The sequence below is a fragment of the Carassius gibelio genome, chromosome B22, assembly GCF_023724105.1.
Source record: "Carassius gibelio isolate Cgi1373 ecotype wild population from Czech Republic chromosome B22, carGib1.2-hapl.c, whole genome shotgun sequence".
NCBI lineage: Eukaryota > Metazoa > Chordata > Actinopteri > Cypriniformes > Cyprinidae > Carassius > Carassius gibelio.
The window spans coordinates 13,569,501-13,593,826 of record NC_068417.1 but is presented as its reverse complement, the minus strand read 5'-3'; the positions used below and the strand labels follow the sequence as shown (position 1 = coordinate 13,593,826).

Sequence of the window (24,326 nt, the reverse complement as noted above, 5' to 3'; positions counted from 1 at the left end):
AGAGTAAATATTGTTGTCTCTGTGTCAGATTGCTTGTTTTGTTCCTGGACTCTTCAGTGATGATGAGCAGAGTCTAAGTGAACCTGCTGTCAGACAGTAAGTACCCTGAGTACCCTGGGGTTTCAGTCAGGGCCTTCAGTAAGCAACTGAATCAAACAAAATCCTTAAAGGTTAATAGTTACTAGTTAATATATTATTAATCACTTATAAATCATTGAAATGTCAACATTGTACTATTATCTCAATAAACATTATAAATCATTTACAAAGCTTTCTGCACCCCTGTTTTAGGTAAGTTTAGTCGCTAAAATCATACAAATGTTCCTGACACGTTTCTTACTTGTCAAATTTGTCAACCAATAGTTTTTAAAATGGATACTGAATGAAAACTAAAATAGAGCTTTACTATTAAAAAAAAAAATCAGTAAAAGTACTGAACCATACTTTGTAAATGAATAAAAATGTAATATTAATATTAATTATTATATTGATCATTAAAGTTATGTCATAGATTACCAATGTTAAAAAAAACTTTAAAATGTAAAAAGGAAACCTATTAGTAATAGTAATGAACACACTCTAACAAGGAAAAATATTTCTGCAGCTTTCCTTAATGTTACAAATGGACCCTTATTGTTAAGTATTACAATTTAATTTCAACAGTCATGCTTAAAGGGTTAGTTCACCCAGATAGCAAAATTATGTAATTAATAACTCACCCTCATGTTGTTCCAAACATGTAAGACCTCCTTTTATCTTCGGAACACAGTTTAAGATATTTTAGATTTAGTCTGAGAGCTCTCAGTCCCTCCATTGAAGCTGTGTGTACGGTCTACTGTCCATGTCCAGAAAGGTAAGAAAAACATCATCAAAGTAGTCCATGTGACATCAGAGGGTCAGTTAGAATTTCTTGAAGCATCGAAAATACATTTTGGTCCAAAAATAGCAAAAACAACGACTTTATTTAGCATTGTTTTCTCTTCCGTGTCTGTTGTGAGAGAGTTCAAAACAAACAGTTTGTGATATCCGGTTCGTGTAAGAATCATTCAGTTCACCAGATCGAACTGAATCGTTTTAAACGGTTCGCGTCTCCAATACGCATTAATCCACAAATGACTTAAACTGTTCTCTTTTTTAATGTGGCTGACACTCCCTCTGAGTTAAAACAAACCAATATCCCGGAGTAATTCATTTACTCAAACAGTACACTGACTGAACTGCTGTGAAGAGAGAACTGAAGATGAACACCGAGCCGAGACAGATAAGAAGAACCGAGGAGCTGATGATACTGCGCATGTGTGATTCAGCGTGAAGCAGACTGACACACAGAGTGCCTGAACCGAACTGATTCTTTTGATTGATTCTGAACTGATTCTGTGCTAGTGTTATGAGCGCAGGTAAACCAAAGGCCATTACGTCGAGGGCAAAAGAACCGGTGAATCGTTTTCTTCAACCGGTTTATTGAATCGAACTGTCCGAAAGAACTACTGGTGATCCCAACACCGATGCAACCGGTTCTTCACTCGTGAACGAGTCAGTCTATTGTTCATTATCTGTCTCGGCTCTGTGTTCATCTTCAGTTCTCTCTTCATAGCAGTTCAGTCAGTGTACTGTTTGAGTTGGTTAACCAACGCAGTGCTGCATTCACTGAAATTGATTTTCATTTTACCAATATGTCAAAATCTGCCAAAAGTACTTCTTGGTTGTCTTCTATGTTATAAAGTTAGCAAAACCTCCGAGTCCAGTCTATTAGAGTCTTCCAGTCTTCATAATAGAAACATCTTGCGGCACGAATGTATCAATACAAATAAATATAACATCTCCAGTTATTTAGCTGAGCATCAATTGTACGTTAGTACAATAAGTTAAATTTAAAAAGAGGCAATCTAGAGTTGAAATGTTTTATTTTTTATAATTTTTTTATCAAGTGATCAAAGTGTTTGTTGTCGCTGCGATCAGTGGCCCGGATGCTGTGTACAGTCTGCACTGTATAAGGTCTGCACTCGGACACGCGCTTCAATCCGTTGTGGAGACCAGACGGTCTATTCGTTCCGGTGAAATTACTAAACATAAATATACACAAACGTATCCCTGTCTGATATACAACAACTGATAAACATAATAAGTTTTGATAAATACATTAAAAAAAAACATACGAGTGTGGTTTAAAACCCAAACCCGGACCTCTGACACGCTAGGCAAAAGTTCTACCACTGAAACATTTGAGCTGACAAACAGATATATTGTAGCTTGATATTCACTATAGGAAGAAAGTGCAGCATAAAAAATTGCATATTTTAGCATTAAAATCTCTTACACATTTATGGTGATCTGAGAGGCCGGGGGAGTCCAGTTAATGGGGCGTAATTCATTAGCTTTAATGAGAATTTTATATTTTATAGGCCTACATTAAAGTGTATTTTGTTTCTTATATTTTACATTTATTTCTTGAATGCTACTATAACATCAACTGTAGCTGAAAAGAATAAACCACTGTATATTTAATTTGTATATTATGTTGTTTATATACTTTGTTTTTATATTTTTAATAACAGATTGGTTACCGGAGTACATATGTATAAAGTACAGTCACACTGTATGATTGTGAATTTTAATTGCTGTTTTTAACAGAGATTTTTGTCTTTTCTGTTCTTTTACAGATCACTATTGCACACCAAGTAAGCAAAACAACATTTTTGATTTCATTTTATTTTATTTCTGCAAACAACTTGCATCACTTGCAATTGGTTTTCCAGCCCAAAACCTCATCAAAAACTGAATGCAGTGGTTTTTGTCTATGATTATTTTGTCAAAACATCTTTTGTCTATGGTAACTCTAATCTACATTAACTATTTAATTATTATCCAGTTATTTATATTAAATTTTTGGTGTTAACAAATACTTCTGAACTAATAAAATAATAAACATAAATTTTTTTTGAGTCAATTGGCTCATACATTTTCCTTATGAAAGAGGTCAATCTAAGCTAATCCTTTTTGCCTCCCTTTAATTCGAATATATCCATGAACAGGCAGTTTTGAAAAGTGCTTTGAATATAGGGGAAATATGATCTAGCCTACAACCCTACTGCTCCTACTGCACTACTGAATTAGTTCAAGTATATGATCTGTTTAACTTAAATGCTATATTTTTTTTGCATTGTGATTTTATCTTCTGTTTTAGATACTCTTACTCAGCAGATGGGGACAGCTACCATCACCCAATTTTCACCCAAAAGTGGCTGCGCTATGTGCCAGACCGGGGCAGGAGGGACTGGGCGACAACTTATGCAGGCATCAGATGACAGTGAAGTGTAAATAAAGAGTAGAGAGGCTAATAAACATTAATTTGATTTTAAATTGTATGGTGTGTTCTGTGTTTTATTCAAGATTTAAAACGTTCCATTAATTTTTAACATCCTGGCTGTAGATAAAGCAGGCTATTTAATTTATGGCATTACATTTAAAATTAACATTTAAAACGATTGAAATTTCATTGAAATCACGTTGATCCTTAGTTCAGTTGAAATTTCAACATTGTTTCAATATTCCTGATAATTGAAATACCATTGAAATTCTGTTGATCTATGGACAGAATTTCAACATTGTTTCAATATTAAATCAGGGTGCAAAATGATGTTGAATCAACATCAGAGTTCGATGTTGATTCAATGACTTAAAGTTGACAACGGAATGTTGATTCAGCATAGTTTCAATGACTGTTTGCTATCTGGGAGCCGATCATGATCGGAGCAGCCCTAATTATCACAGTACATAAATACCATGGCATCTATTTTGCCTTATCAATATGAGCCAGAATCTGAAGAGGAAACAGACGAAGTCGTTCAATCGTTTCATACTCATGTAAGCACGTACATAGCCAAACTGAGCACACAACTTTACAGTAAACAATGCGTTAGCATTAACATATAGTGCTAGCGCGACATACTGATAAGAAGCTCGGGAGAAAACAAACACATAACTTCATAATCTACAGGTTGTGATTCGGCGATGCTTTTTGGTCCAAATAAAGTTGGTAATAACCCTCTTTTACGGCCAAACGCTTTGAAAATTCTTCCTTGAACTTACCGAGATTATAAAAGCAGTCATCAGTGATTTGTTGTACTGCTCTGGTATTGTGGTAAAAATGAATTTTAGCCATTGGTTCTTCTGATCTTCATTCTTTGGCAGTGAAAATAAAACAAACTTACCTTTACAATTAAAGACACACTGTCTCCTCGACATGATGCTATCACACCAACTACGTACTAACCAGAGTGTCTGTGTGGGGGGGTGGGGCAGGTCAGAGTTTTGTTTCTCCCAAGACGGTAGGCGGAGATTATTATGCAAAGTGTTCCAGTGACGTACATAGAGATGGGCAAAAGATTTGAAATCTATACCGGCTCGTTTCAGCGATTCAAAGTCGACTCCTTACTTTAGAAGCCAATAACTTTATAAATCTTGTACTTTTTGGTTTAATTACTTTGCACATTGTTTACACTGATGGACAGCTACATCATACACTGTAATACAGGTAAATTTTGATTTCCCATCTGTGTGGCTCTTTAAAGGATTTTTAGGCTGCAATTAGGTAAGCCGGAACCCGGAATTCTTCCCATAACACCTGATGTACTTGCTACATCTACATCCATTCTCAGTGCAATTAGAAGAATGGCATCTACGCTAATATTGGTCTGTTTCTCTCTCATTCCGAGGTCACCGTCACACATAAATGTGACATGACTGGAGTTCCATATTGCAGCTCATGGAAACATTTTCACATCACTATGACAAAATATTTTTATGTTTATTTTGCACAGCACATATTTACGTGTTCATTTAATTGCTGCTCTCAGCAATGCAGGTGGTATCTGAATGTTTGCAAACAGTATATCGATGGTCACGTATTTCAAACATTTAACCCGTAAATTAAAAAAAAAGAAAATATGTAACGGTTTGTTTATGTAACTGAACCATATTTTTTTTTCCCAACACATTAATTAGTTTTACCTTCTGAACTCTGTGTTCTTTCTATCAGGAGAATAGTGAAGAAGAAATGCCCTTTATTCAGGCTGAGACTCCTCAGACGGGTTTTGCTGGAGGGGCATCCTCTGATCAGGCTGAGACCTCACCGATGGGTGCTGCTGGAGTGGCTTCCACTGATCAGGCAGAGAGCTCACCGATGGGTGCTGCTGGAGTGGCTTCCACTGATCAGGCAGAGAGCTCACCGATGGGTGCTGCTGGAGTGGCATCCGCTGATCAGGCTGAGACCTCACCGATGGGTGCTGCTGAAGTGGCATCCACTGATGAGGTTGAGACCTTAGCGATGGATGCTGTTGAAGTGGCATCCACTGATCAGGCTGAGACCTTACCGACGGGTGCTGCTGGAGTGGCATCCACTGATCAGGCTGAGACCTCACCGATGGGTGCTGCTGGAGTGGCATCCGCTGATCACACTGAGACCTCACCGATGGGTGCTGCTGGAGTGGCATTCGCTGATCAGGCTGAGACCTTACCGATCGGTGCTGCTGGAGTGGCATCCACTGATCAGGCTAAGACCTCACCGATGGGTGCTGCTGGAGTGGCATCCACTGATGAGGCTGAGACCTCACCTGATCAGGCTGATATCTCACCGATGGGTGCTACTGGAGTGGCATCCACTGATCAGGCTGAGACCTCAGTGATGGGTGCTGCTGGAGGGACATCTGTTGATCAGGTTGAGACCTCAGCGATGGGTGCTGCAGGAGAGGCATCCGTTGATCAAGTTGAGACCTCACCGATGTCCTGCCTACTATGCAATACAAATTGGGTAACAAATTAAGACTTTTCAGTAAAATCTGAGAAATTTCTGTTCTTCAACTGAATGTCTATTCACCCAAAACTTCAGACAATTCATCATATAAAGCAGACATGTCCCTTTAGAAGACTTTCAGTCATTTTTGCACCACTGGGCCAAACCATTCTTTGTACTAATTGTACTATTTTTCAGTAAACTTGTGTTTACTTCCTTCAAATAGCTCTCTTGGCCAGCTACAGAAAAACTGGTGGCTAGTTGACCCATCCTGAGCAGTGATATCACTCCAGGCATTCTACAGCATGGTTCAGCATGTTTGTCTAAGAATTCCAGCTCAGGAATGGTTTGTAATTGTAATTGCAAGTCCACTGGATGTGAGGTGAAAAGAACCCAAGTGCAGCTTTATTTAAACAAGGTAAAATCCAAATCCAAACAAATGAAGAAAGACCTGACTTGGCATGACCCGACTTGACTTGAACAAACTTGACTTGAGCAGACTTTACTTGAACAGACTTTACTTGGCATGGCATGAACAGACTTGGCATGAACAAAAACTCACCAACACAGTTACTGATATAATACTCAATGAGAGACAAATGCAACACGAGTTTGGAATAAAATCACTTTCAAAAATAATTGTGCGTAATTCAAACATTTTTGTGCAATTTTAATATACTCGTGCGTAATTTAAAACTATTGTACGTAATTCTGTTTTTTGTCAGAGTTGGATTCCAAAATCTACGGCAACGACAGTTTACAGATACGCGATTTTGTGTGTTTTTTAGAGTACAACTCTAAAATGCACGACTGTGACAGTTTACAGACACGGCGCTTGTTTTCACAATAGCTCTGTTACACAAACGACATGCGAATTACGACCACAAAGTGTGGTGTGCGAAACGACTGTCAAAAATACGTCATCAAGGTCACAGGCATTACTATCCGAGGGAAGATGAATCGATTCAACGCATGCACCCCACCAAAGTTTTAAACCACTGGCGCCGAAATGGCCAAGTAGGGGTAACTGCAGCATGGAGCAATGGGCGTGGCAAAAGGTGGGCGTGTCAAATTGTTTCTCATTGGTGGAAATAAAGGTAGGGGGCGTGGCAAAAGGTTTAGCGAAAACTGGCTGTTCCGTCTAAAGACGAGCCATACTCTTAATCGCTATTGGCCTATTAAAAAATTAAACACATAATCCTATACAACCAATTGAAATTCATCCAATGTAAAAACAGCGTTAATGATGTAAATAATATTATTTTAAATTACTTTCGAAAGTACCTTCAAAATTACCACCGCACATTTAGGTCTTAGTTTATCAATAATCAAAAACAGATTACAATTATTTTTGAGAATACAAACATCTCTTAACACGTTTAGTCACACTTGCTGTTCTTAAGTTAAAGTCATTTAAAGTCAGCTGTATTTGTTAACATTAGTGAACTAACCAGAACAAACGTACAGCTGTATTTTTATTAACTAACAAAGTTTAATAAATACCATATCAAATGTATTGCTCATAGTTAATAAATCAGTCAACAAATGAAACTTTATTGTAAAGTGTTACACTAGAAAACTAGGTTTTGCCTGATAGAGAAAAAGTTGTAAAAATAAAAAAAAACTAATAAATTTAAAAATTAGTCAGAAAAGTTTAGTAACCTTGTTTTAAGTGACATTAAGCAATTAAGCAAACAGACAGCTTTATCCACTAAAACATTTATTTAGCTTTCAGTTTCAGTCACCAATTCAAGTAAAAAGATAGATAGATAGATAGATAGATAGATAGATAGATAGATAGATAGATAGATAGATAGATATTATATTATAATACAACTGTACTACTGACTCTTCACTGAGTACCAAAAGTACATATGCTTCCTGTGCATGGTTTCTAAAAGAATGGAATCTGAAAAAAAAGTTGACTGGCACTCATCTACAGGTTATACTAATATTTACATTTATTCATTTAGCAGACGCTTTTATTCAAATCGACTTACAAATGAGGAAAAATAATAAAAACATTGAACTTCATAAACATTAAGATGATTTTCAGGCAGTGAAGAAGTGGAGCACATACAAAAGGGATTTAAATATCTGTAGTACAGTATCTTCCTTACATTAACCTGCACTAAATGAAAATGTAAAATTGATTAACAGTGCAAAAAAAAATTAAGCATATGGCAGTGTGCTTACATATTCTACAATAACCTGAAAGTGGAGCACATTCTGCTTTATATTTCAGGTTTAGGGATGTGTCAGATGTGCTTAAAACACAAACTTGACTGATTGTCATTTTCCAGCAAACAAAGATTACAACTTACAATCTTGTTACTACAATATTGTGTGATTATGTAGATAGAGATACATCAATGGTTTAAAAACAATTGAACTTACCCAGTCATTTCTTTCTGTATTTATGTGCTAATTTGCATAAATACCACAACAGATCTAAACATTGGGTATAGCAAGGTGAAAATGTCTTATTCAAATTTGTTGATATAACAGTAAAATACTTCATATTAAGGTCTGAATGGAACCCATTTAGGCTACCCATGAGCATTAATACAGAGAGGCAGGAAGAAGTACTTTAGAAACCAGCCTTTATTAATTACTAATGCAGAGATGGGGTTTGGGGTTGGGTCCATGGGACTGTTTCTGGGGGTCTACGTTTTATTTTGCCTACCTTTTGTCTTCTGCATTCTCCTTACTATTGTCTCATGTTCTTGCCTTAGACTCGTCCCGCAGAAACAGCCCAAAATATAATCTCTTAAAAATTAATAAAGCAACCAGCCTAAGTAGGAACCAAATTACTTCTTTCTGCCTCTCTTTATTAATGCTCATGGGTAGCCTAAATGGGTTCCACTACGATCTTAATATTAAGCATTTTACTGTTCTTTGTCAACAAAATTTAACAAGACATTTTCAACTGGCTAGACCCAATGTTTAGATCTGTTGTGGCATTTATGCAAATGAGCACATATTTAATTAGATTAAGCACCATTTGTACATGTTAACAAACAATTAAAATAACTTGTAATACATTTATTGTTTGTCTTGATGTAAGTCATCTACTCATTTTCATGGTTATATCTAAAGGTTAAAAATGTTACCCTATTCATGTGAGAAAAATAATGAATAGGCTATATTTGGGTCTTTTTCGAAACTTTCCCCTAATGGGATTCTTCTGGGCTTTTTTTCCTTACTCAGGACATATTGATACAAAATCAGTTTGCTTCCGTTGCAATTTGTTCAACCTTTTTTCCTAAATGGACTAGACTATTAGTGATAAATTAAATATGACCTCAATACTTAAACAGTGAACACTTATATAACATGACCCGTGTATTAACGTACAGTGCATGTAACACGGCTGTTAGGAAGTCAACACTTAAAATTGCTCATTCTTTTATGTAACCCTATCTCATCGCGCTACAGGCTGCAGTGATGACCTCCTAAACAACTGTCTTCTTTAAGCACCTAACGTTACATGTACTATGAGAGCTTATCTTACCTACTATACTATCTCTGTAATATTGCTACTCTCTGTTATTAGTTATAACTAACGTTAACCCTTAAACACAGGGGTCGTCAAGTTCGGTCCTGGAGGGCCCGTGTCCTTCAGAAATTAGCTCCGACCTCATGACCGCCAGGAACAAGTTTGATGACCCCTGCTTAAACATGTCAGATAAAAAAAAAAAAAAATAATTAACTTACCTGAGACGAGGTGTGAGCACTTGTCTGCTGATCCGCCATTTCGGCGCCAGTGGTTTAAAACTTTGGTGGGGCGCATGCGCACTTTGTTGAATCGATTCATCTTCCCTCGGTTAGTAATGCCTGTGACCTTGATGACGTATTTTTGACAGTCGTTTCGCACACCGCACTTCGTGGTCGTAATTCACATGTCGTGTGTGTAACAGAGCTATTGTGAAAACAAGCGCCGTGTCTGTAAACTGTCAGAGTCGTGCATTTTAGAGTTGTACTAGAGTTGTGTTTAAAACCACACAAAATCGCGTATCTGTAAACAGTCGTGGCCGTAGATTTTGGAATCCAACTCTGACAAAAAACACAATTACGTACAATAGTTTTAAATTACGCACGAATATATTAAATTACACACACATGTTTTGAATTACTATGATTATTTTGGAAAGTGATTTTATTCCATACACGAGGTCTATAAATACCAAACAAAGAGGGTCACATGACACAAAGCAACCAATTGGAAACAAGGCACATGACTAAGGCAACTAATCAGAACATGACACACACACTAGGCAAGTCTTGCGGCCTTGGGTGAACATTAGATATTCAAATGTTTCACCACATTCGTTCAAAATGTGGATTAAGAAATTAAATGCCGCTGTGTGTTGCTCGGAGATTAACAGTTCTGATTTTTCTTTATCATCTGGTTGGCATAATTGAGAAAAAAAAAGACAACATTGTGTCTAAAAAAAACACAATATTAACTTCTTAATTAACTGTTGTATAAGATGAGTTTTACATTTACACTTGTGTGATATTGCACTTACCCTACTTCTCGTGTGATATTTCTTAACTATGTGATGTACAAATGAGACAAAATTTCAAACAGGGACATTTTGCCCCATATCTTGAATTTTAGAGATATTTTCTAGGCTCCATCACAGTAAGTTGTTGCTCTGCCTCATATTAGCCATCAATCGACTTATGAAATGGCAGATGATCCACATAGGTCTGGGGCAGGGCAAGTGTGTTAAATGCATAAATAATTTTAATGCGTTATTTTTCTCCATAATCAATTAATCTAATTAACATGTTAAATTACCAGCCCTAATATATCCCCACAACAGATTTACATTGGCCATGTTTTGTCATTATTCTGTTGAAGTTTGAAGCAAATCAAGTAAAAATAAGATGCTGACTTCAAAGCATTTTGAAAATGATACACTTCCTGCTGCCAGTTGGTGGCGCTATAACAGGCGTGTTTTCTTTTACAGATGAAATGAGACAAAAAAGGGGTTCCGACCCTATATACACTATAACATTAAGAACTGGCTTGCTCAAAAGCCTTCAATTTTTAGATGAAACCAAGTGTTCTAAACAGCATGTACGCTGCACTTTACAAGCAGCACTAGAACATGACGACATGTCTCATTCATCGTGCAGCAGTGTCTTGGGAGTCTGCTAAGTTATACTTTCACTTTCATTCATGACACACCGGTTTTTTAATGCACCAGTACACTTGATGCCAACTGCTGTGAAACAATAATAATAGCTAACAAGAAGACGACGCAATGGCTTCGGGTTTACTGAAGAGAAACAACTCAGCACTTTGTTTCAAAATCTGCATTTATTTTTTAGAAAACCTAATGAAAATTAAACTGCTCTTTATTGCACCCTTATTGTTCTGCTGTTTACTCGGCCATGGTAAGACATTTAGGCTTAATATACTTTTTTCAGTGTTCTAATGATTTGTGCTAACCGAAATTAGCGTACAGTAGAACAGTAGACTACAAACATGCGCTTCATGGGTGCAACAGAAGATGAGAGAAAGTCTAGAAGGACTGTGTCAGGGATGTAGTTTGGTAATCTGTAATGGCGGGTTACATCATGCAGGAGCAGCGGCTCCATACAGTGATTTATGTATTTATTTTGTATTTTATTTTATTTCAGTTGTTTTTTTGTTTTTTTTTTTTTGTTTTTACATCCATGGTAAGGCATTTATGGAGATATTTTTTTATCTGCACTACACCTCAAAACAATGTTCAGACATTTTATTTCATGACATTTGTCTTTTTGTAATTTAGTTTAGTCTTTTAATTTTAATTTAGTCTTTTTTATGTCCTTAAAGCACTCTTTTGTGTATCAAGAAATACTTGATATCTCAAACACACCTAATGCGGTTGCCATTAATGCAGAGGAACAGAGCAGTTTTATTTCATATAATCAGCATTCATTGGGAAGAAATGGTGAATTAATTAAAATTATGATTAATTTCTTCTTTAGTTGCCTCTGGTGTTGATACAGACAGAGTCTTAGTGTTTGTGATGAAGGGAAAATCAGTCACTCTACACACTGGTGTTGAAACAAACCAACAAGACAGAATTAGATGGTATTTCAATGACACTCGCATCGCTCAAATCACTGGAGATCTCAGGAAGATCTGTACAGATGTTCAGTGTAATGAAGACACTGAGAGATTCAGAGACAGACTGAAGCTGGACAATCAGACTGGATCTCTGACCATCATGAACATCACAACCACAGATGCTGGAGTTTATAAAGTACAAATGAGCTATGGCATCGTTAAGAAATTCAATGTTACTGTCACTAGTGAGTATCATTTTAATCTTTTTTTTTTTTTTTTTTTGTTTGTTTGTTTGTTTACTGATATAATTGACTCCGTAAATGTTAGCATTATACCCTGTTTGAAGAAGTAAGCTTTGACTCAATATAACATTATAATTAAGATAAAATCTATCATCTTTACATGCAAAATCAAACAGACAAAGAATTGACAGTCAGAAGAGTCTTTGCCATCTTATGGATATTAAACTTTTGAAGTTTATTGTTAACAGAAAAAAAAGACATAATGTCAGCCAGTTTTCCTGTGTTTCTTACAAATCAATGTTATAAAACTTTTTACTACATGTCAGCCAAAAGTACTAGTAAAGTTGTTTATCATTATCTTATCTTTAGTAATAATGAGTCTCTGTCTTCAGCTGCTCCAGATTCACCTGCTGTTGTTGCTGCTTCTGCTGTTAGTGCTGCTGTTCTGCTGGTTGCAGCTGCTGCTGGTGTGATTTACTGTTGCTGCAGGAGATCTACACAAGCAAGACAACATGGCAAGTATTGCGTACAGCTGATTCAACAAGCTGGAATAATGAGATTTATTAGAGAGAAAAAAAAAGATTATTTAAAAGTATGTTACATTATTCATTATTATATTACATTACTCTAAATGACCAAAGTAAAGTTTTGTTGTTTTGTTTAACCAGGAAAAATGACACGGCACAACGATCCTGACCTGGTGAGACACTATGTATACAAAATCTGTCTGTTGTGTAATTTTAAAACAAATTAAAACAAAACAATATATATATACACACAAAAAAATATTATTTGGTCCGTAAACAACGCCTTCTCCAGACAAATCGGGAACTGCTCCATCTTTCAAGAATAATCTTTGTGCGAATCCTACGAGTTTGTGCGAAACTGATTGAGATTGAGGAAGCTGTCCTCAGCAAAATGAGCTGCAGGGGTGCCAGTAAAGTACTGTTAATTTACAGCTTTCAACCATTAATTTACCACTCTTATTTTTTTTTACAGTATTTTACCGTAAATTCTACCATGGAAAATAACTCCACTCCCACTGCTTCAAACAGTTTAAAAGCTAGCATTCCTACGATGTTAGTACTGTAAACTTATTTCATCTGAGTACACTGAGAAGGAATATGTCTTTATATAAAAATGCAAACACTTAATGTGTAGTAAAATACAAGACTTTTATTCAAATCACTGCAGCTCATTGTCAGCTATAGCACACATGTATGTGCTGAAGTACTTTAAACAGAGATCATCACTGTATTAGCAACTAAACATTTACTGTCTTTATATAAAGCAGCAGAAGAACAGAATTTGTGGCTCATCATTGACTGAAGCACAGGCTCTACTCTCCAGCACAATGGTGAACAACAAAACTATATTAAACTTAACATATCTCTCTTGTGCAAACACACATTAATACATTTGAGTTCAGTATTTACTGTCATCAGTGTATGACTTTGTATATTTTTTTTTCTATGGATGTTCACAAATATTTTAGTTAAATTAACTTTTTTTTTTTTTTTTTTGGTAAATCTGACATTTACATTTTACAGTATATTACTGTTTTTCCTTGACTTAACGACAACAAACTGTAGAAAAACAAGTTTTTTTTTATTTTTTTGCAGCAGGGGTGCCAGTAAATAACTGTTTTTCTACAGTTTGTTTCCTGTAAATTAATTACAGTTTTTTACTGTTATATTATGTTTCATGCGGTTTTTTCTTCATCTTAAATCTTTAGCCCTTTAAACACCACAACAAAGTCCTCGGTTTTAAATGAACACTTATAATGAATGTGTGCACACTACAGAGTGTCCACCTCTCTGTCAGGTGGACTATATTAGTAAACTCATGTAGGGAATAGTGAATGAGGGTGTAGGGTGTGATTTGAAACACAGCCGCCAAGTGTCGTCATTCAACGTTGTTAATTTACGATATATAGCAGCAGGCTACCTTCTCGAAAATGATGAATATTATTAAAAATTAGGGAACCCATTAGTAATTAAATGAATAATTATCAAATGGCTCTGCGGGACCTATTTCACATCTGAAACAGTAGGCCTGTTCTCAAGTGAAAATATTGGGAACCCATTCGTGATAAATAAAGAAGTATTAAATAATTACGCTAGAATTACCTAGAACCTGAAACAGTATTCTAAAGTGAAAACATAGGGAACCCATTATTCTGCAGGACCTATTTCGCACCTGAAACTGTACACCTGTTCTAAAGTGAAAATATAGTGAAGACATTAAATAATAAAGATTTATCAGATAATTCAGAAGGAATTACTTAGAACCTGAGAGAGTATTCTAAAGTGAACCTATTAGTAAATAATAATTACTAATAATTGGCTTAAATCAAATGTACACTCTAAAAAAAACTTTAAAAGTAATCATAAACTTTGTAAAATAAAAGACAACTTGTTTACGATCTTTATTTCAGCTGAGAGCATTCCTTAATACAACATATTTTATTCAATTTAAACATGTATACTGTCCACAATTAAACTAACTTAACAAACATTGTATAATCAAAATGTAAACATTTACTGTGGAAGCAAACATTGCATATTTCATTTCTATATAGGTTTATAAGTGGACTGTAACAAATTTGTTACTGTAGTAGTATTTTATACTTGTCGTTTTACTCAAGTTATTAAAAAAATAAAAAATAAAAGGGTACTTATAATTTTACTGGAGTAATATTGTATTGGGGTATCTGTACTTTTACTCAAGTACTTGATTTGTGGGCCACAGCCTGATTATTATAGTGACTATTTGTGTGTAACTGTTCAGTAGTAGTTATTTCATAGTTATATTTCTTGAAACTTAACTAGTAGATATTTAATAGTAGTTCTTCAGGAGGTATGACAGAATATATTATTTCTTGATTAGATATATGATATTAAATACAAATATTCCTTTCTACTTTATCTTCTGGGAATATGTTTACTCTCTTTCAGGATAAAAGTGGAGAAGCATCGCCCCTTATTCAGACTGAAACTCTGCAGAAGGATTTTGCTGATGGGCCATCTGTCGATCAGGTTGGGACCCTTCAGATGACTGTTGAAAAAGATCAACACTATAATCAGGCTGAGACCCCGCAGACAGGTGTTGCTACAGAGGCATGCGGTAAATCAGGCTGAGAAATGTTTGGATTCATTCAAAAATCATCCCATAAAAACCGTAATAATAATGGACTTATTTAACAGAGTATTCCTCTTGTGTTATTTAACTCCAGAACAAAGAGCAGAGATCTTTACATTCAGCATATATCTGAGGGTAAACATGTTTGATTGAATCTTTTTATTTTTATTTTTTTGTTTATTATTTTTTTTTTATTATTATTATGTGTTTTATCTTAATGTGAACTAATTTAAATATTTATTTAGTATAATTTTGCCAGAAAAGGTTTTAGAATTTTTCTCATATGTTTATGTACAAATTCTTATTTAATGTATCTTGTGTTTGTTTGTTTGCTGGTTTTTATTGTATTTGTTATACTTGTATTTTTTTATTGTTTTTGCCATGAAAATATCTTAAGATGCTGATATGATATTAAATTAAAAAATATTATATTCTACTTTATCTTCGGGAAATATGTTTTCTTTCTTTCAGGATAAAAGTGGAGAAGCATCCCCCCTTATTCAGGCTGAAATTCTACAGAAGGATGTTGCTCATGGGCCATCCGTCGATCAGGTTGGGACATTGGGTAATCAGGCTGAGACCCCGCAGATATGTGTTGCTAAAGAAGCAAGGGGTAATCAGCCTAAGACCCCACAGACGGATGTTGCTAAAGAAGTAAGCAGTAATCAGGCTGGGACCCCACAGACAGGTATTGCTAAAGAAAGCGATAATCAGACTGAGACCCCGCAGACCGTTTTTGCTAATGAAAGCGATAATCAGACTGAGACCCCGCAGATAGTTTTTGCTAATGAAAGCGATAATCAGACTGAGACCCCGCAGATAGTTTTTACTAAAGAAAGCGGTAATCAGGCTGAGACACCGCAGACGGTTTTTGCTAAAGAAAGTGATAATCAGACTGATACCCTGCAGACAGTTTTTGCTAAAGAAAGTGATAATCAGACTGATACCCTGCAGACAGTTTTTGCTAAAGAAAGCGATAATCAGACTGAGACCCCGCAGACAGTTTTTGCTAAAGAAAGTGATAATCAGACTGATACCCTGCAGACAGTTTTTGCTAAAGAAAGCGATAATCAGACTGAGACCCCGCAGATAGTTTTTGCTAAAGAAAGTGATAATCAGACTGATACCCTGCAGACAGTTTTTGCTAAAGAAAGTGATAATCAGACTGAGACCCCGCAGATAGTTTTTGCTAAAGAAAGCGATAATCAGACTGAGACCCCGCAGGTAGTTTTTGCTAATGAAAGCAGTAATCAGGCTGAGACCCCGCAGCTAGTTTTTGCTAATGAAAGCAGTAATCAGGCTGAGACCCCGCAGACGGGTGTTGCTAAAGAAAGCGATAATCAGACTGAGACCCTGCAGACAGTTGTTGCTAAAGGGGCACACCAATGGACGGGTGTTGCTAAAGGGGCATGCGTTAATCAGGCTGAGACCAGGCAGACAGGTGTTGCTAGAGGGACACACCTGCGGATGAGTGTTGCTAAAGGGTTACACCGTAATCAGGCTGAGACCCCGCAGACAGGTGTTGCTAGAGGGGCACACCTGCGGAAAGGTGTTGCTAAAGGGGCACGCGGTAATCAGGCTGAGACCCCGCAGAGAGGTGTTGCTAAAGTGGCACACCCACGGACGGGTGTTGCTAAAGGGGCACGCGGTAATCAGGCTGAGACCAGGCAGACATGTGTTGCTAAAGGGGCACACCTGCGGATGAGTGTTGCTAAAGTGGCACACCCACGGACGGGTGTTGCTAAAGGGGCACGCGGTAATCAGGCTGAGACCAGGCAGACATGTGTTGCTAGAGGGGCACACCTGCAGATGAGTGTTGCTAAAGGGGCACGCAGTAATCCAACTGAGACTCCACGGACAGGTGTTGCTAAAGGAGCAAACCCACGGAAAGGTGTTGCTAAAAAGGCACGTGTTAATCAGGCTGAGACCCCGCGGACAGGTGTTGCTAAAGGGGCACGTGTTAATCAGGCTGAGACCCCGCGGACAGGTGTTGCTAAAAAGGCACGAGGTAATCAGTCTGAGACCCCGTGAATGGGTGTTGCTAAAGGGGCACACGGTAATCAGGCTGAAATTCTGTTGAGCTTATGAATGCAAGTCAAAGTCATCTCTGAAATGCTGATGTTTTGTTCAGTGCTCATGTTGACTTACTGATTTCTGCTCTTTGGTGAATCCATTAATCAGAAACAACAAAGTACAGATGTGCATACAATGTTAATAGGGTGTTCATTTTACAGTGTAAACAACTTCAATGATTATAATAGGGGTTGTTGAGAGTTCTTGAACTATAGACGGAAGTCAATGACATTGTTCTTTGACAATGTAAATATTCTTTAATGACCAAACATTTAATTAAAATAGCCACTTAATATTTCATTTTTAGCCACCTTTCTGCGATAGAAATGCTACAAATGATATAATTCCTTCAACAAAAACAAGTGGACATCACAACCCTTACAAAGACTAATCCTTGTCATTTTTGAATCCTTGAGATTATAAAATCAATCAGACAACTGTTTTTATATATATATATATATATATATATATATATATATATATATATATATATATATATATATATATATATATATATATATATATATATATTCACCAATTCAGTCAGTCAGCATGCGCACTGAACGAAACACCAGCATTTCAGCAATGACTGATCTGAAAGCTTCTGATTGGCCATTGCATTCATAAACTCAACAAAATCCTGTGTTATTGGTTATAATGTGCAATGCTGTAAAAACGCATCTGTATCAGGTTCAAGTGAAATCACCTTTATTTATATAGTGCTTTTAACAATACAGTTTGTGTCAAACCAGCTTTACAGTATTAAATAGAGGAATCCAGAGGAAACCATCAGTTATTTTTGTCTTTAGTAAGCTGAACTCAAAATCTGAACTCACTTGGCATTAAATCTGAGGGGGCACAGTTGAAATCGCAGTCCGGGAGGAATTGCATTTTGGCTGGGCCTCCCTCTGGTCTAGTGTCCTGGGCATGTGCATTAATCCGTCCCTGCTTAAATGTATACCTTAGGTCTTTAGCAACATGTGACTTATCCTCCCACTCATTCTTAGCATTCCTCAATTTATTTATTATAAACAATGTATCAACACCAAAACACAATATAGAAGAATGTCGGTTTATTTTATATATGTCGGTCTATTTAACTTTTTGTAAAAAGGTTTGTAGGTTCATTAGTGATAATAGTACAATAGAATAGGTAAATGTTTCTTGCTTAACAATAATTGAATACCTGATGACTCAATAACTGCAATTCATTGAAACACAATGACATGATGTTTCCGTGATTATTACCACAGGCATAAAGCAAAAGAATATCATCAGCAAAACTTGTAATGGCTTGAATGGCTTTAGTGCAGAGCAGTTACAGTATGTAATCAAATATATGCAAGTGTCACTGTCATTTGATATTTGATGTGGTGCATAAACTGACAATCACCTAAGTTTTGTTTTTGAAGATGCCGAAAAATTATAGCTTTGAGAATATTGTTTAGATTGTGAATATGTTACTGAATGTGCGGGTTAAATACACAAGCATATAGAGATCCATTATATATGTTCATGTTAGATATATAGTTCCAAATCACTAAAGACCCGGATAAATAATAATTATATTGGTGAAACATTTATGCATGGGTTAGAAAACATCAATACTGGAAACACACGGTTATTTTCTGGATCCTTTCCGTGCCAGTAACAAAATTGTGCTTTATATATGAAACGTTAAGATCTGAATTGTAATCGAGTCATGAGGCAAGTGAAGATTCACACCTCCAGTATATACACTTTAATATACCAGGAAACCTCACTTGTTTAGTGTTGATAATTTGGCTTTTGGTTTGTGTATGGATGTATTTTGGCGGGATGAATGAGGACACAGACCAAAAGCACACTCACAAATCTCATCACAGTATGTCCTGTATGTACTCTATGTATTTATTTATTTATTTGACTTATTTGTGTGTGTCAATGTTTTGTGTTCAAAGAAATGTTGAAAGTTCATAATCTACTCATTTGTATATTGTACACATTCAGTGTGTGAATGATTAAGTTAAATAAATTAAAGAATTGAGCTTCTGTCTATACCTCCACCTCCTGTTATATGCCATTTTGTCACGGTTTTCATGGTTTCTTACAGACTCAGCAAAACAATTATTATTATAAGGGGCTCTTTTTGGGCAGTGCGAACTTTCCTCAATCACTAACTAGTTGGATGGATTTTTTTTTTATGTTAGCTAGCATGGAGAAATGAAGAACCGAATCAATCCTACAAAAAACAAATAACAAACAGTGTAGAGTTGTTGATCAGAGGTAAATCTGGATTTTTACCCATCATGCATCACTGTAAAACTACACTGGGGTGCGTTTCCCAAAAGCAACTATGCGACCATCGGAACTTGCGACCATAGTTGGCACAACAGATTGACAGCTAAACACTGAAACTTTGTTTAAATGAGCATTACCAAAAAATAAAACCTTTTTTGTCTCAAATCAATTTGATAAATGACAGGAAAGTCAGTCACTTTTACACCTCACGTTGCATCCACAAAGCCACAAGCATGATGGATGACCCCACACACCCCTCTCACACGAAGCATTTCTTCCCCAATGCCATCTGACTTCTCAACACTCAGAAACTGGACTGAAGGAACACACACATACACACATGAACATACACACACACACACACACACACACACACACACACACACAACTGAGCATCCTTTGTCCTCTTTACAATTGTTTTGCAAGTTTTTTGCACACTTTATGCTGCTACAATACATATTGTACTCTTTGCACTACTGTCACTATTTTCACATGCGTACTGGTTGGCTCTGCACTAGGACTTACTCTGCCAATTGTTTGTCCCAGTAGACGTACTGCCTTGTGCTGTCTGCACGTTTGTCTAGTCCCTTGTAGTTCTGTGTTGGTCTTATGCAGCACCCTGGTGGAGAAACATTGTTTTGTTTCACTATGTACACTATGTGTGGTTAAAATGACAATTAACTTCACTCAACTTGACTTGACTAGTGAACCCTAGTTGTGTTGAGGCTGTCAACAACTACAATGAATATGATGTGTGTTTTTGAGAGTATACTAGACAATAAACTTTATGACTGCTAGTATACACTAGAACATGCAATATAAAATATCATTAGAATATCATAAGAATGTCATTGTTTTTATCTATTTAAATATAGTTTTGTTTTAATAATATTTCTATAGCTCTGGTGTGAATGCAGAAAGATGCTAATTGCATGTTGTACAGGATTCTTGTCTTTCTCTCTTCTTAAGTTCTCTCTCCCTGGAAAAGAGGGATAAAAGGTCAAAAGTGCCTCAGTTACACAATAAATGTATAGCAATTATATACATTTTTATAGTATTACTGTCTGAATAATTAGGGCAGTGCTCTCTTACTCTCTTTTTTGTGTCTGTGAAAGCTATATAATGTTTGAATTCATACAGATAATTAATCCGGCACCAAAATAATAAAACGCCAAATTATACTAGGCTATATTAATTCATGACGACACGTCTCATTCCTCGCGCTGCAGTGTCTTGGGAGTCTCCCGAGTTATACTTTCACTTTCAGACACAACGGGTTCTTCATGCACCAGTACACTGGATACCAGCCGCTGTGAAAATAATAATAATAGCTAAACAAGAAGAAGACGCAGTGGCTTCGGGTTTACTGAAGAGAAACAACTTAGCACTGTTTCAAATTCTATAGTTATATATTTTTTAGAAAACCTAATGAAAATGAAGCTGCTCTTTATTTCACCCTTATTGTTCTGCTGTCTGCTCGACCATGGTAAGACTTTAAAATTTTTCTTTCGGTGTTATAACGAGTTGTGCTAACTGAAATTAGCGGTTAAAATTGTGTTTTCAGTAAACAGTAAACTACAAACATGCGCTTCGTGAGCGCAACAGATGATGTTAGAAAGGCGAGTCTAGAAGCATTGTTTCAGGGATGGTCTGGTAATCTGTCATGACGGGTTACATCATGCAGGAGCAACTGCCCATCTCGGTTTGTCTTTTGTTTTATCCTGTAAACTGTATTGACGAGATAAATTGGAAAACATCAAATTAAGACAAAAACTTAATTCAGCAACATCCATTAAGTAATTTACCTGGCTGTTACTAATACTGTGGAAAATAAATATATGTTTTATAAATTATACAGTTATGCTATACCATGATTTAATTTCTTTTCAAAACATACCGTAGGTGGTGGGGAAATAACTGGACAGAAGGTGAATGAGCAGGGTTCAGGGCCATACAGTAGCTGGGGTTTGCGGAGCCCCGGTGCACCCCAGTGGGCACTGTTTGAAATTGTTTAATTTGTATATTTGTTCTATTCATTTATTTGTGCTTTTTACACAATGTTTAAGCTTGTTAACGTTTTTTAGGTGTCCAAGTACAGAAACCAAATAATCAAATGTAAAATAGCACTGCATAGTCTTCGGTGTAAAATTAAATAAACAGTCAGACCAAAATGTATTCAGATACTGTCAACATTTCTTACATGATCATAGTTATTTGCTGTAGTTTATAACATGGTAATAAAATAGAGCAAGAGTTAAGAGTTAAACTGTCAGAACAAAAATTCATGTTGAGAATGTCAGAAAACTTTGATAAAAAGGTGTATAATTACAATCAAACAAAACTTCAGACAACTGTTAGTATGACAATATTTACACAACTATCAATACTTTGTTGACCAATTATTTAAGCTAAACATGGTCAGGTCAAAGTGCCTGAATAATTTTTGGTCCCAAATTGTTTTTATCATTTTCACTGGTAGTCCACAGTATGAATAATTTTGGGGTATAATAGTTCACAGTTCGCTTTATTTTGCTGTACTCACTTGCATAAATTAACTTTAGCCACATAAGCACAAATGCTATTTTGGGGATTTCCGTTTTCATTTTCCTACCTAATTTTGAATGCTTCCCTATACACATGCAAATGAGTAAGCTCAAAAAATTTGGTATCATTTTAAAGGAAACCCTTTGAAATTACATAAAACACTGTTGAAAGTGATAAAAATGACAATATATGCTGTCTGTGTTATAATAAATAGGGGAAAAAAAACAAGGCGCTTTTTTATTTTATTTGTGTAAACTGAAGTTTGAAATGGTATAACTCAGGCATTGAAAGGGCTGGCAACTTCAGACAAATGTCTTGTGCTTCTTCCACCTGTCAGCTATTAGAGGAAAACAGAGAAATTTCTTTCTATCCTAATCTATGCAAAAGTTATTCTATTCCAACTGAAGGAAGGAATAATACTATTTTTGTATAAAATTTTAGTCTAAATAAGTATGAAGTCATCTTTTGCACACTTGCAGTATGGAATAATGTGATCTCTGTATATTATTTGACAGAAAACACTCAGAAGTTACATAAAAAGCTGCTGTTTGTGACAAATAGTATTATTTATGTTGTTTCACATATGATGAACCATCTCAATACAATGTGCTTTTTTGTGTGTGGGTTTTCTGAACAGTCTTTGAAAGAGAATAAGTCAAATTACACAATAGCAACATGCATAAAATTATAAAAAAAAAATATCTGGTCTATCACAATCTAAAATAGAATCCATAATCTCCAGCTTCATATCATTTCATTTATGTCTATTCTGCATCGTGTAAAGATTGGGAGACCTCGCCTGTCTCATTCATATATAATATTTTGATGTTTTATCAGCGTGTCTGTTTGTTTTGATTCTGATTCAGCGCTAACACGCTCCCCGAAGCTTGTACGCGAACTTTGGAGCGTCAACAAACAAATTTATGTTTATTCCCCCAGTACTGTACTGTTTACTGTACCTTCACTGAGATGCGGTCGAACACTGCACAGTTATGAAAATAAACATATTAGCTTATTGCTAGCGGAGCTTCCAGGCCTCAGAATAAAGAATCAAATGTATGAAAGCGAGTAGCACGCGTATACGCTTACCAGATGCGCGTCCTGACCTCTCCACGGTGACGCTGGTAATCCATAACTTGTATTATGAATATTATTCATTTTTAATCCGGCGAATCCCTGCGTGTAGTTTTTCCTGGTCTTTGTTCAGAAGCAGCCAAAAACTCAATTTCCCAGAGACCAGCGCTTCGTTTGCGTCATTCCGGTGGAAAGGACTGGGCAGTCGCTGTCCACTCACTCCCCCTCCTTCTGGTGCTGATTTTCACACATTCGACTCCGACACGGCTTGTGAATGGCAGCTATAAGGACTAATAGCGCTTCACAAAAGAGATCAGATGTCTATAGCAGAAGAAAGGCTTTAGGCACATCAATATGAGTTAGAGATCTAGTCTGCGCTCACAGCCCTTTGGTTCTCTTTTGCGCACTTGTACAAAACGCTTTATATCTCAGCAATGGAAGCACGCAGAAACGTAAAAATGGTCTTGTTTGAAAGAAGAGATTCTAATCTAAAAGATTTTATCGAGTATATAGGTATGCGTGGCTGTTTGCGGCTGACTGAAGCGGTGCAAAATGTATAAATAATAATTTGCAATGAGGTGAGAAATTTTACATCGCGATTCTGTTGAAGATCATTCGATCTGTGATTGTCACACAATAAAATGATCTACATCATCAGATTCCTGAGAATGAGAGCTTTCTTGTGATATATGACTTGACTGTTTTGTGAAAAATATTTTAAATACACATTCTTATGAAAACGTATTCGCAATCGTTAGATGGAAATTTATGGGGTGGGGGATATATTTCTTAGGTTTATTTGACTACTTTATGTATCATAAAACCCCAATTAATGGTATTCTTTGTAAAGAAAACACGCTAAGCTTTCAAATGAACCCATTTATGGGCATATACCATATAAGGAAGGCTATGCAAATGAGACACAAACATCTGGCATGCTATTTTCGGACCCGGTACCAGGTCTGCAGAGGTTAAGAGGAACCCACTAATAAAAAATGTCAAAAAATTATATCTGATGTCTGAATAATTTTTGGTTTGGCTATGGATAAATTCTCAGTCTCAGTTATAATACTGAGTCTTGTGTTAGAATGCTTTAAACTCTTTTGAATGT

General features: G+C 36.2%; 2 protein-coding genes across 2 annotated transcripts in view; both read left to right on the top strand.

Annotated features, from left to right (window-relative positions):
• Positions 1-24,326, top strand: part of LOC127987083 (uncharacterized) — a 187,872-nt gene that overhangs the window by 65,520 nt on the left and 98,026 nt on the right. The gene's annotated exons all lie outside the window — the stretch shown is intronic.
• LOC127987076 (uncharacterized) overlaps positions 20,897-24,326 on the top strand; it is a 92,059-nt gene continuing 88,629 nt past the window's right edge. Inside the window, exon 1 of the mRNA XM_052589372.1 lies at positions 20,897-21,083. Within this exon, the coding sequence (XP_052445332.1) occupies positions 21,026-21,083 (58 nt within the window). The 5' untranslated portion in view covers positions 20,897-21,025. The remainder of the gene's footprint in view (positions 21,084-24,326) is intronic.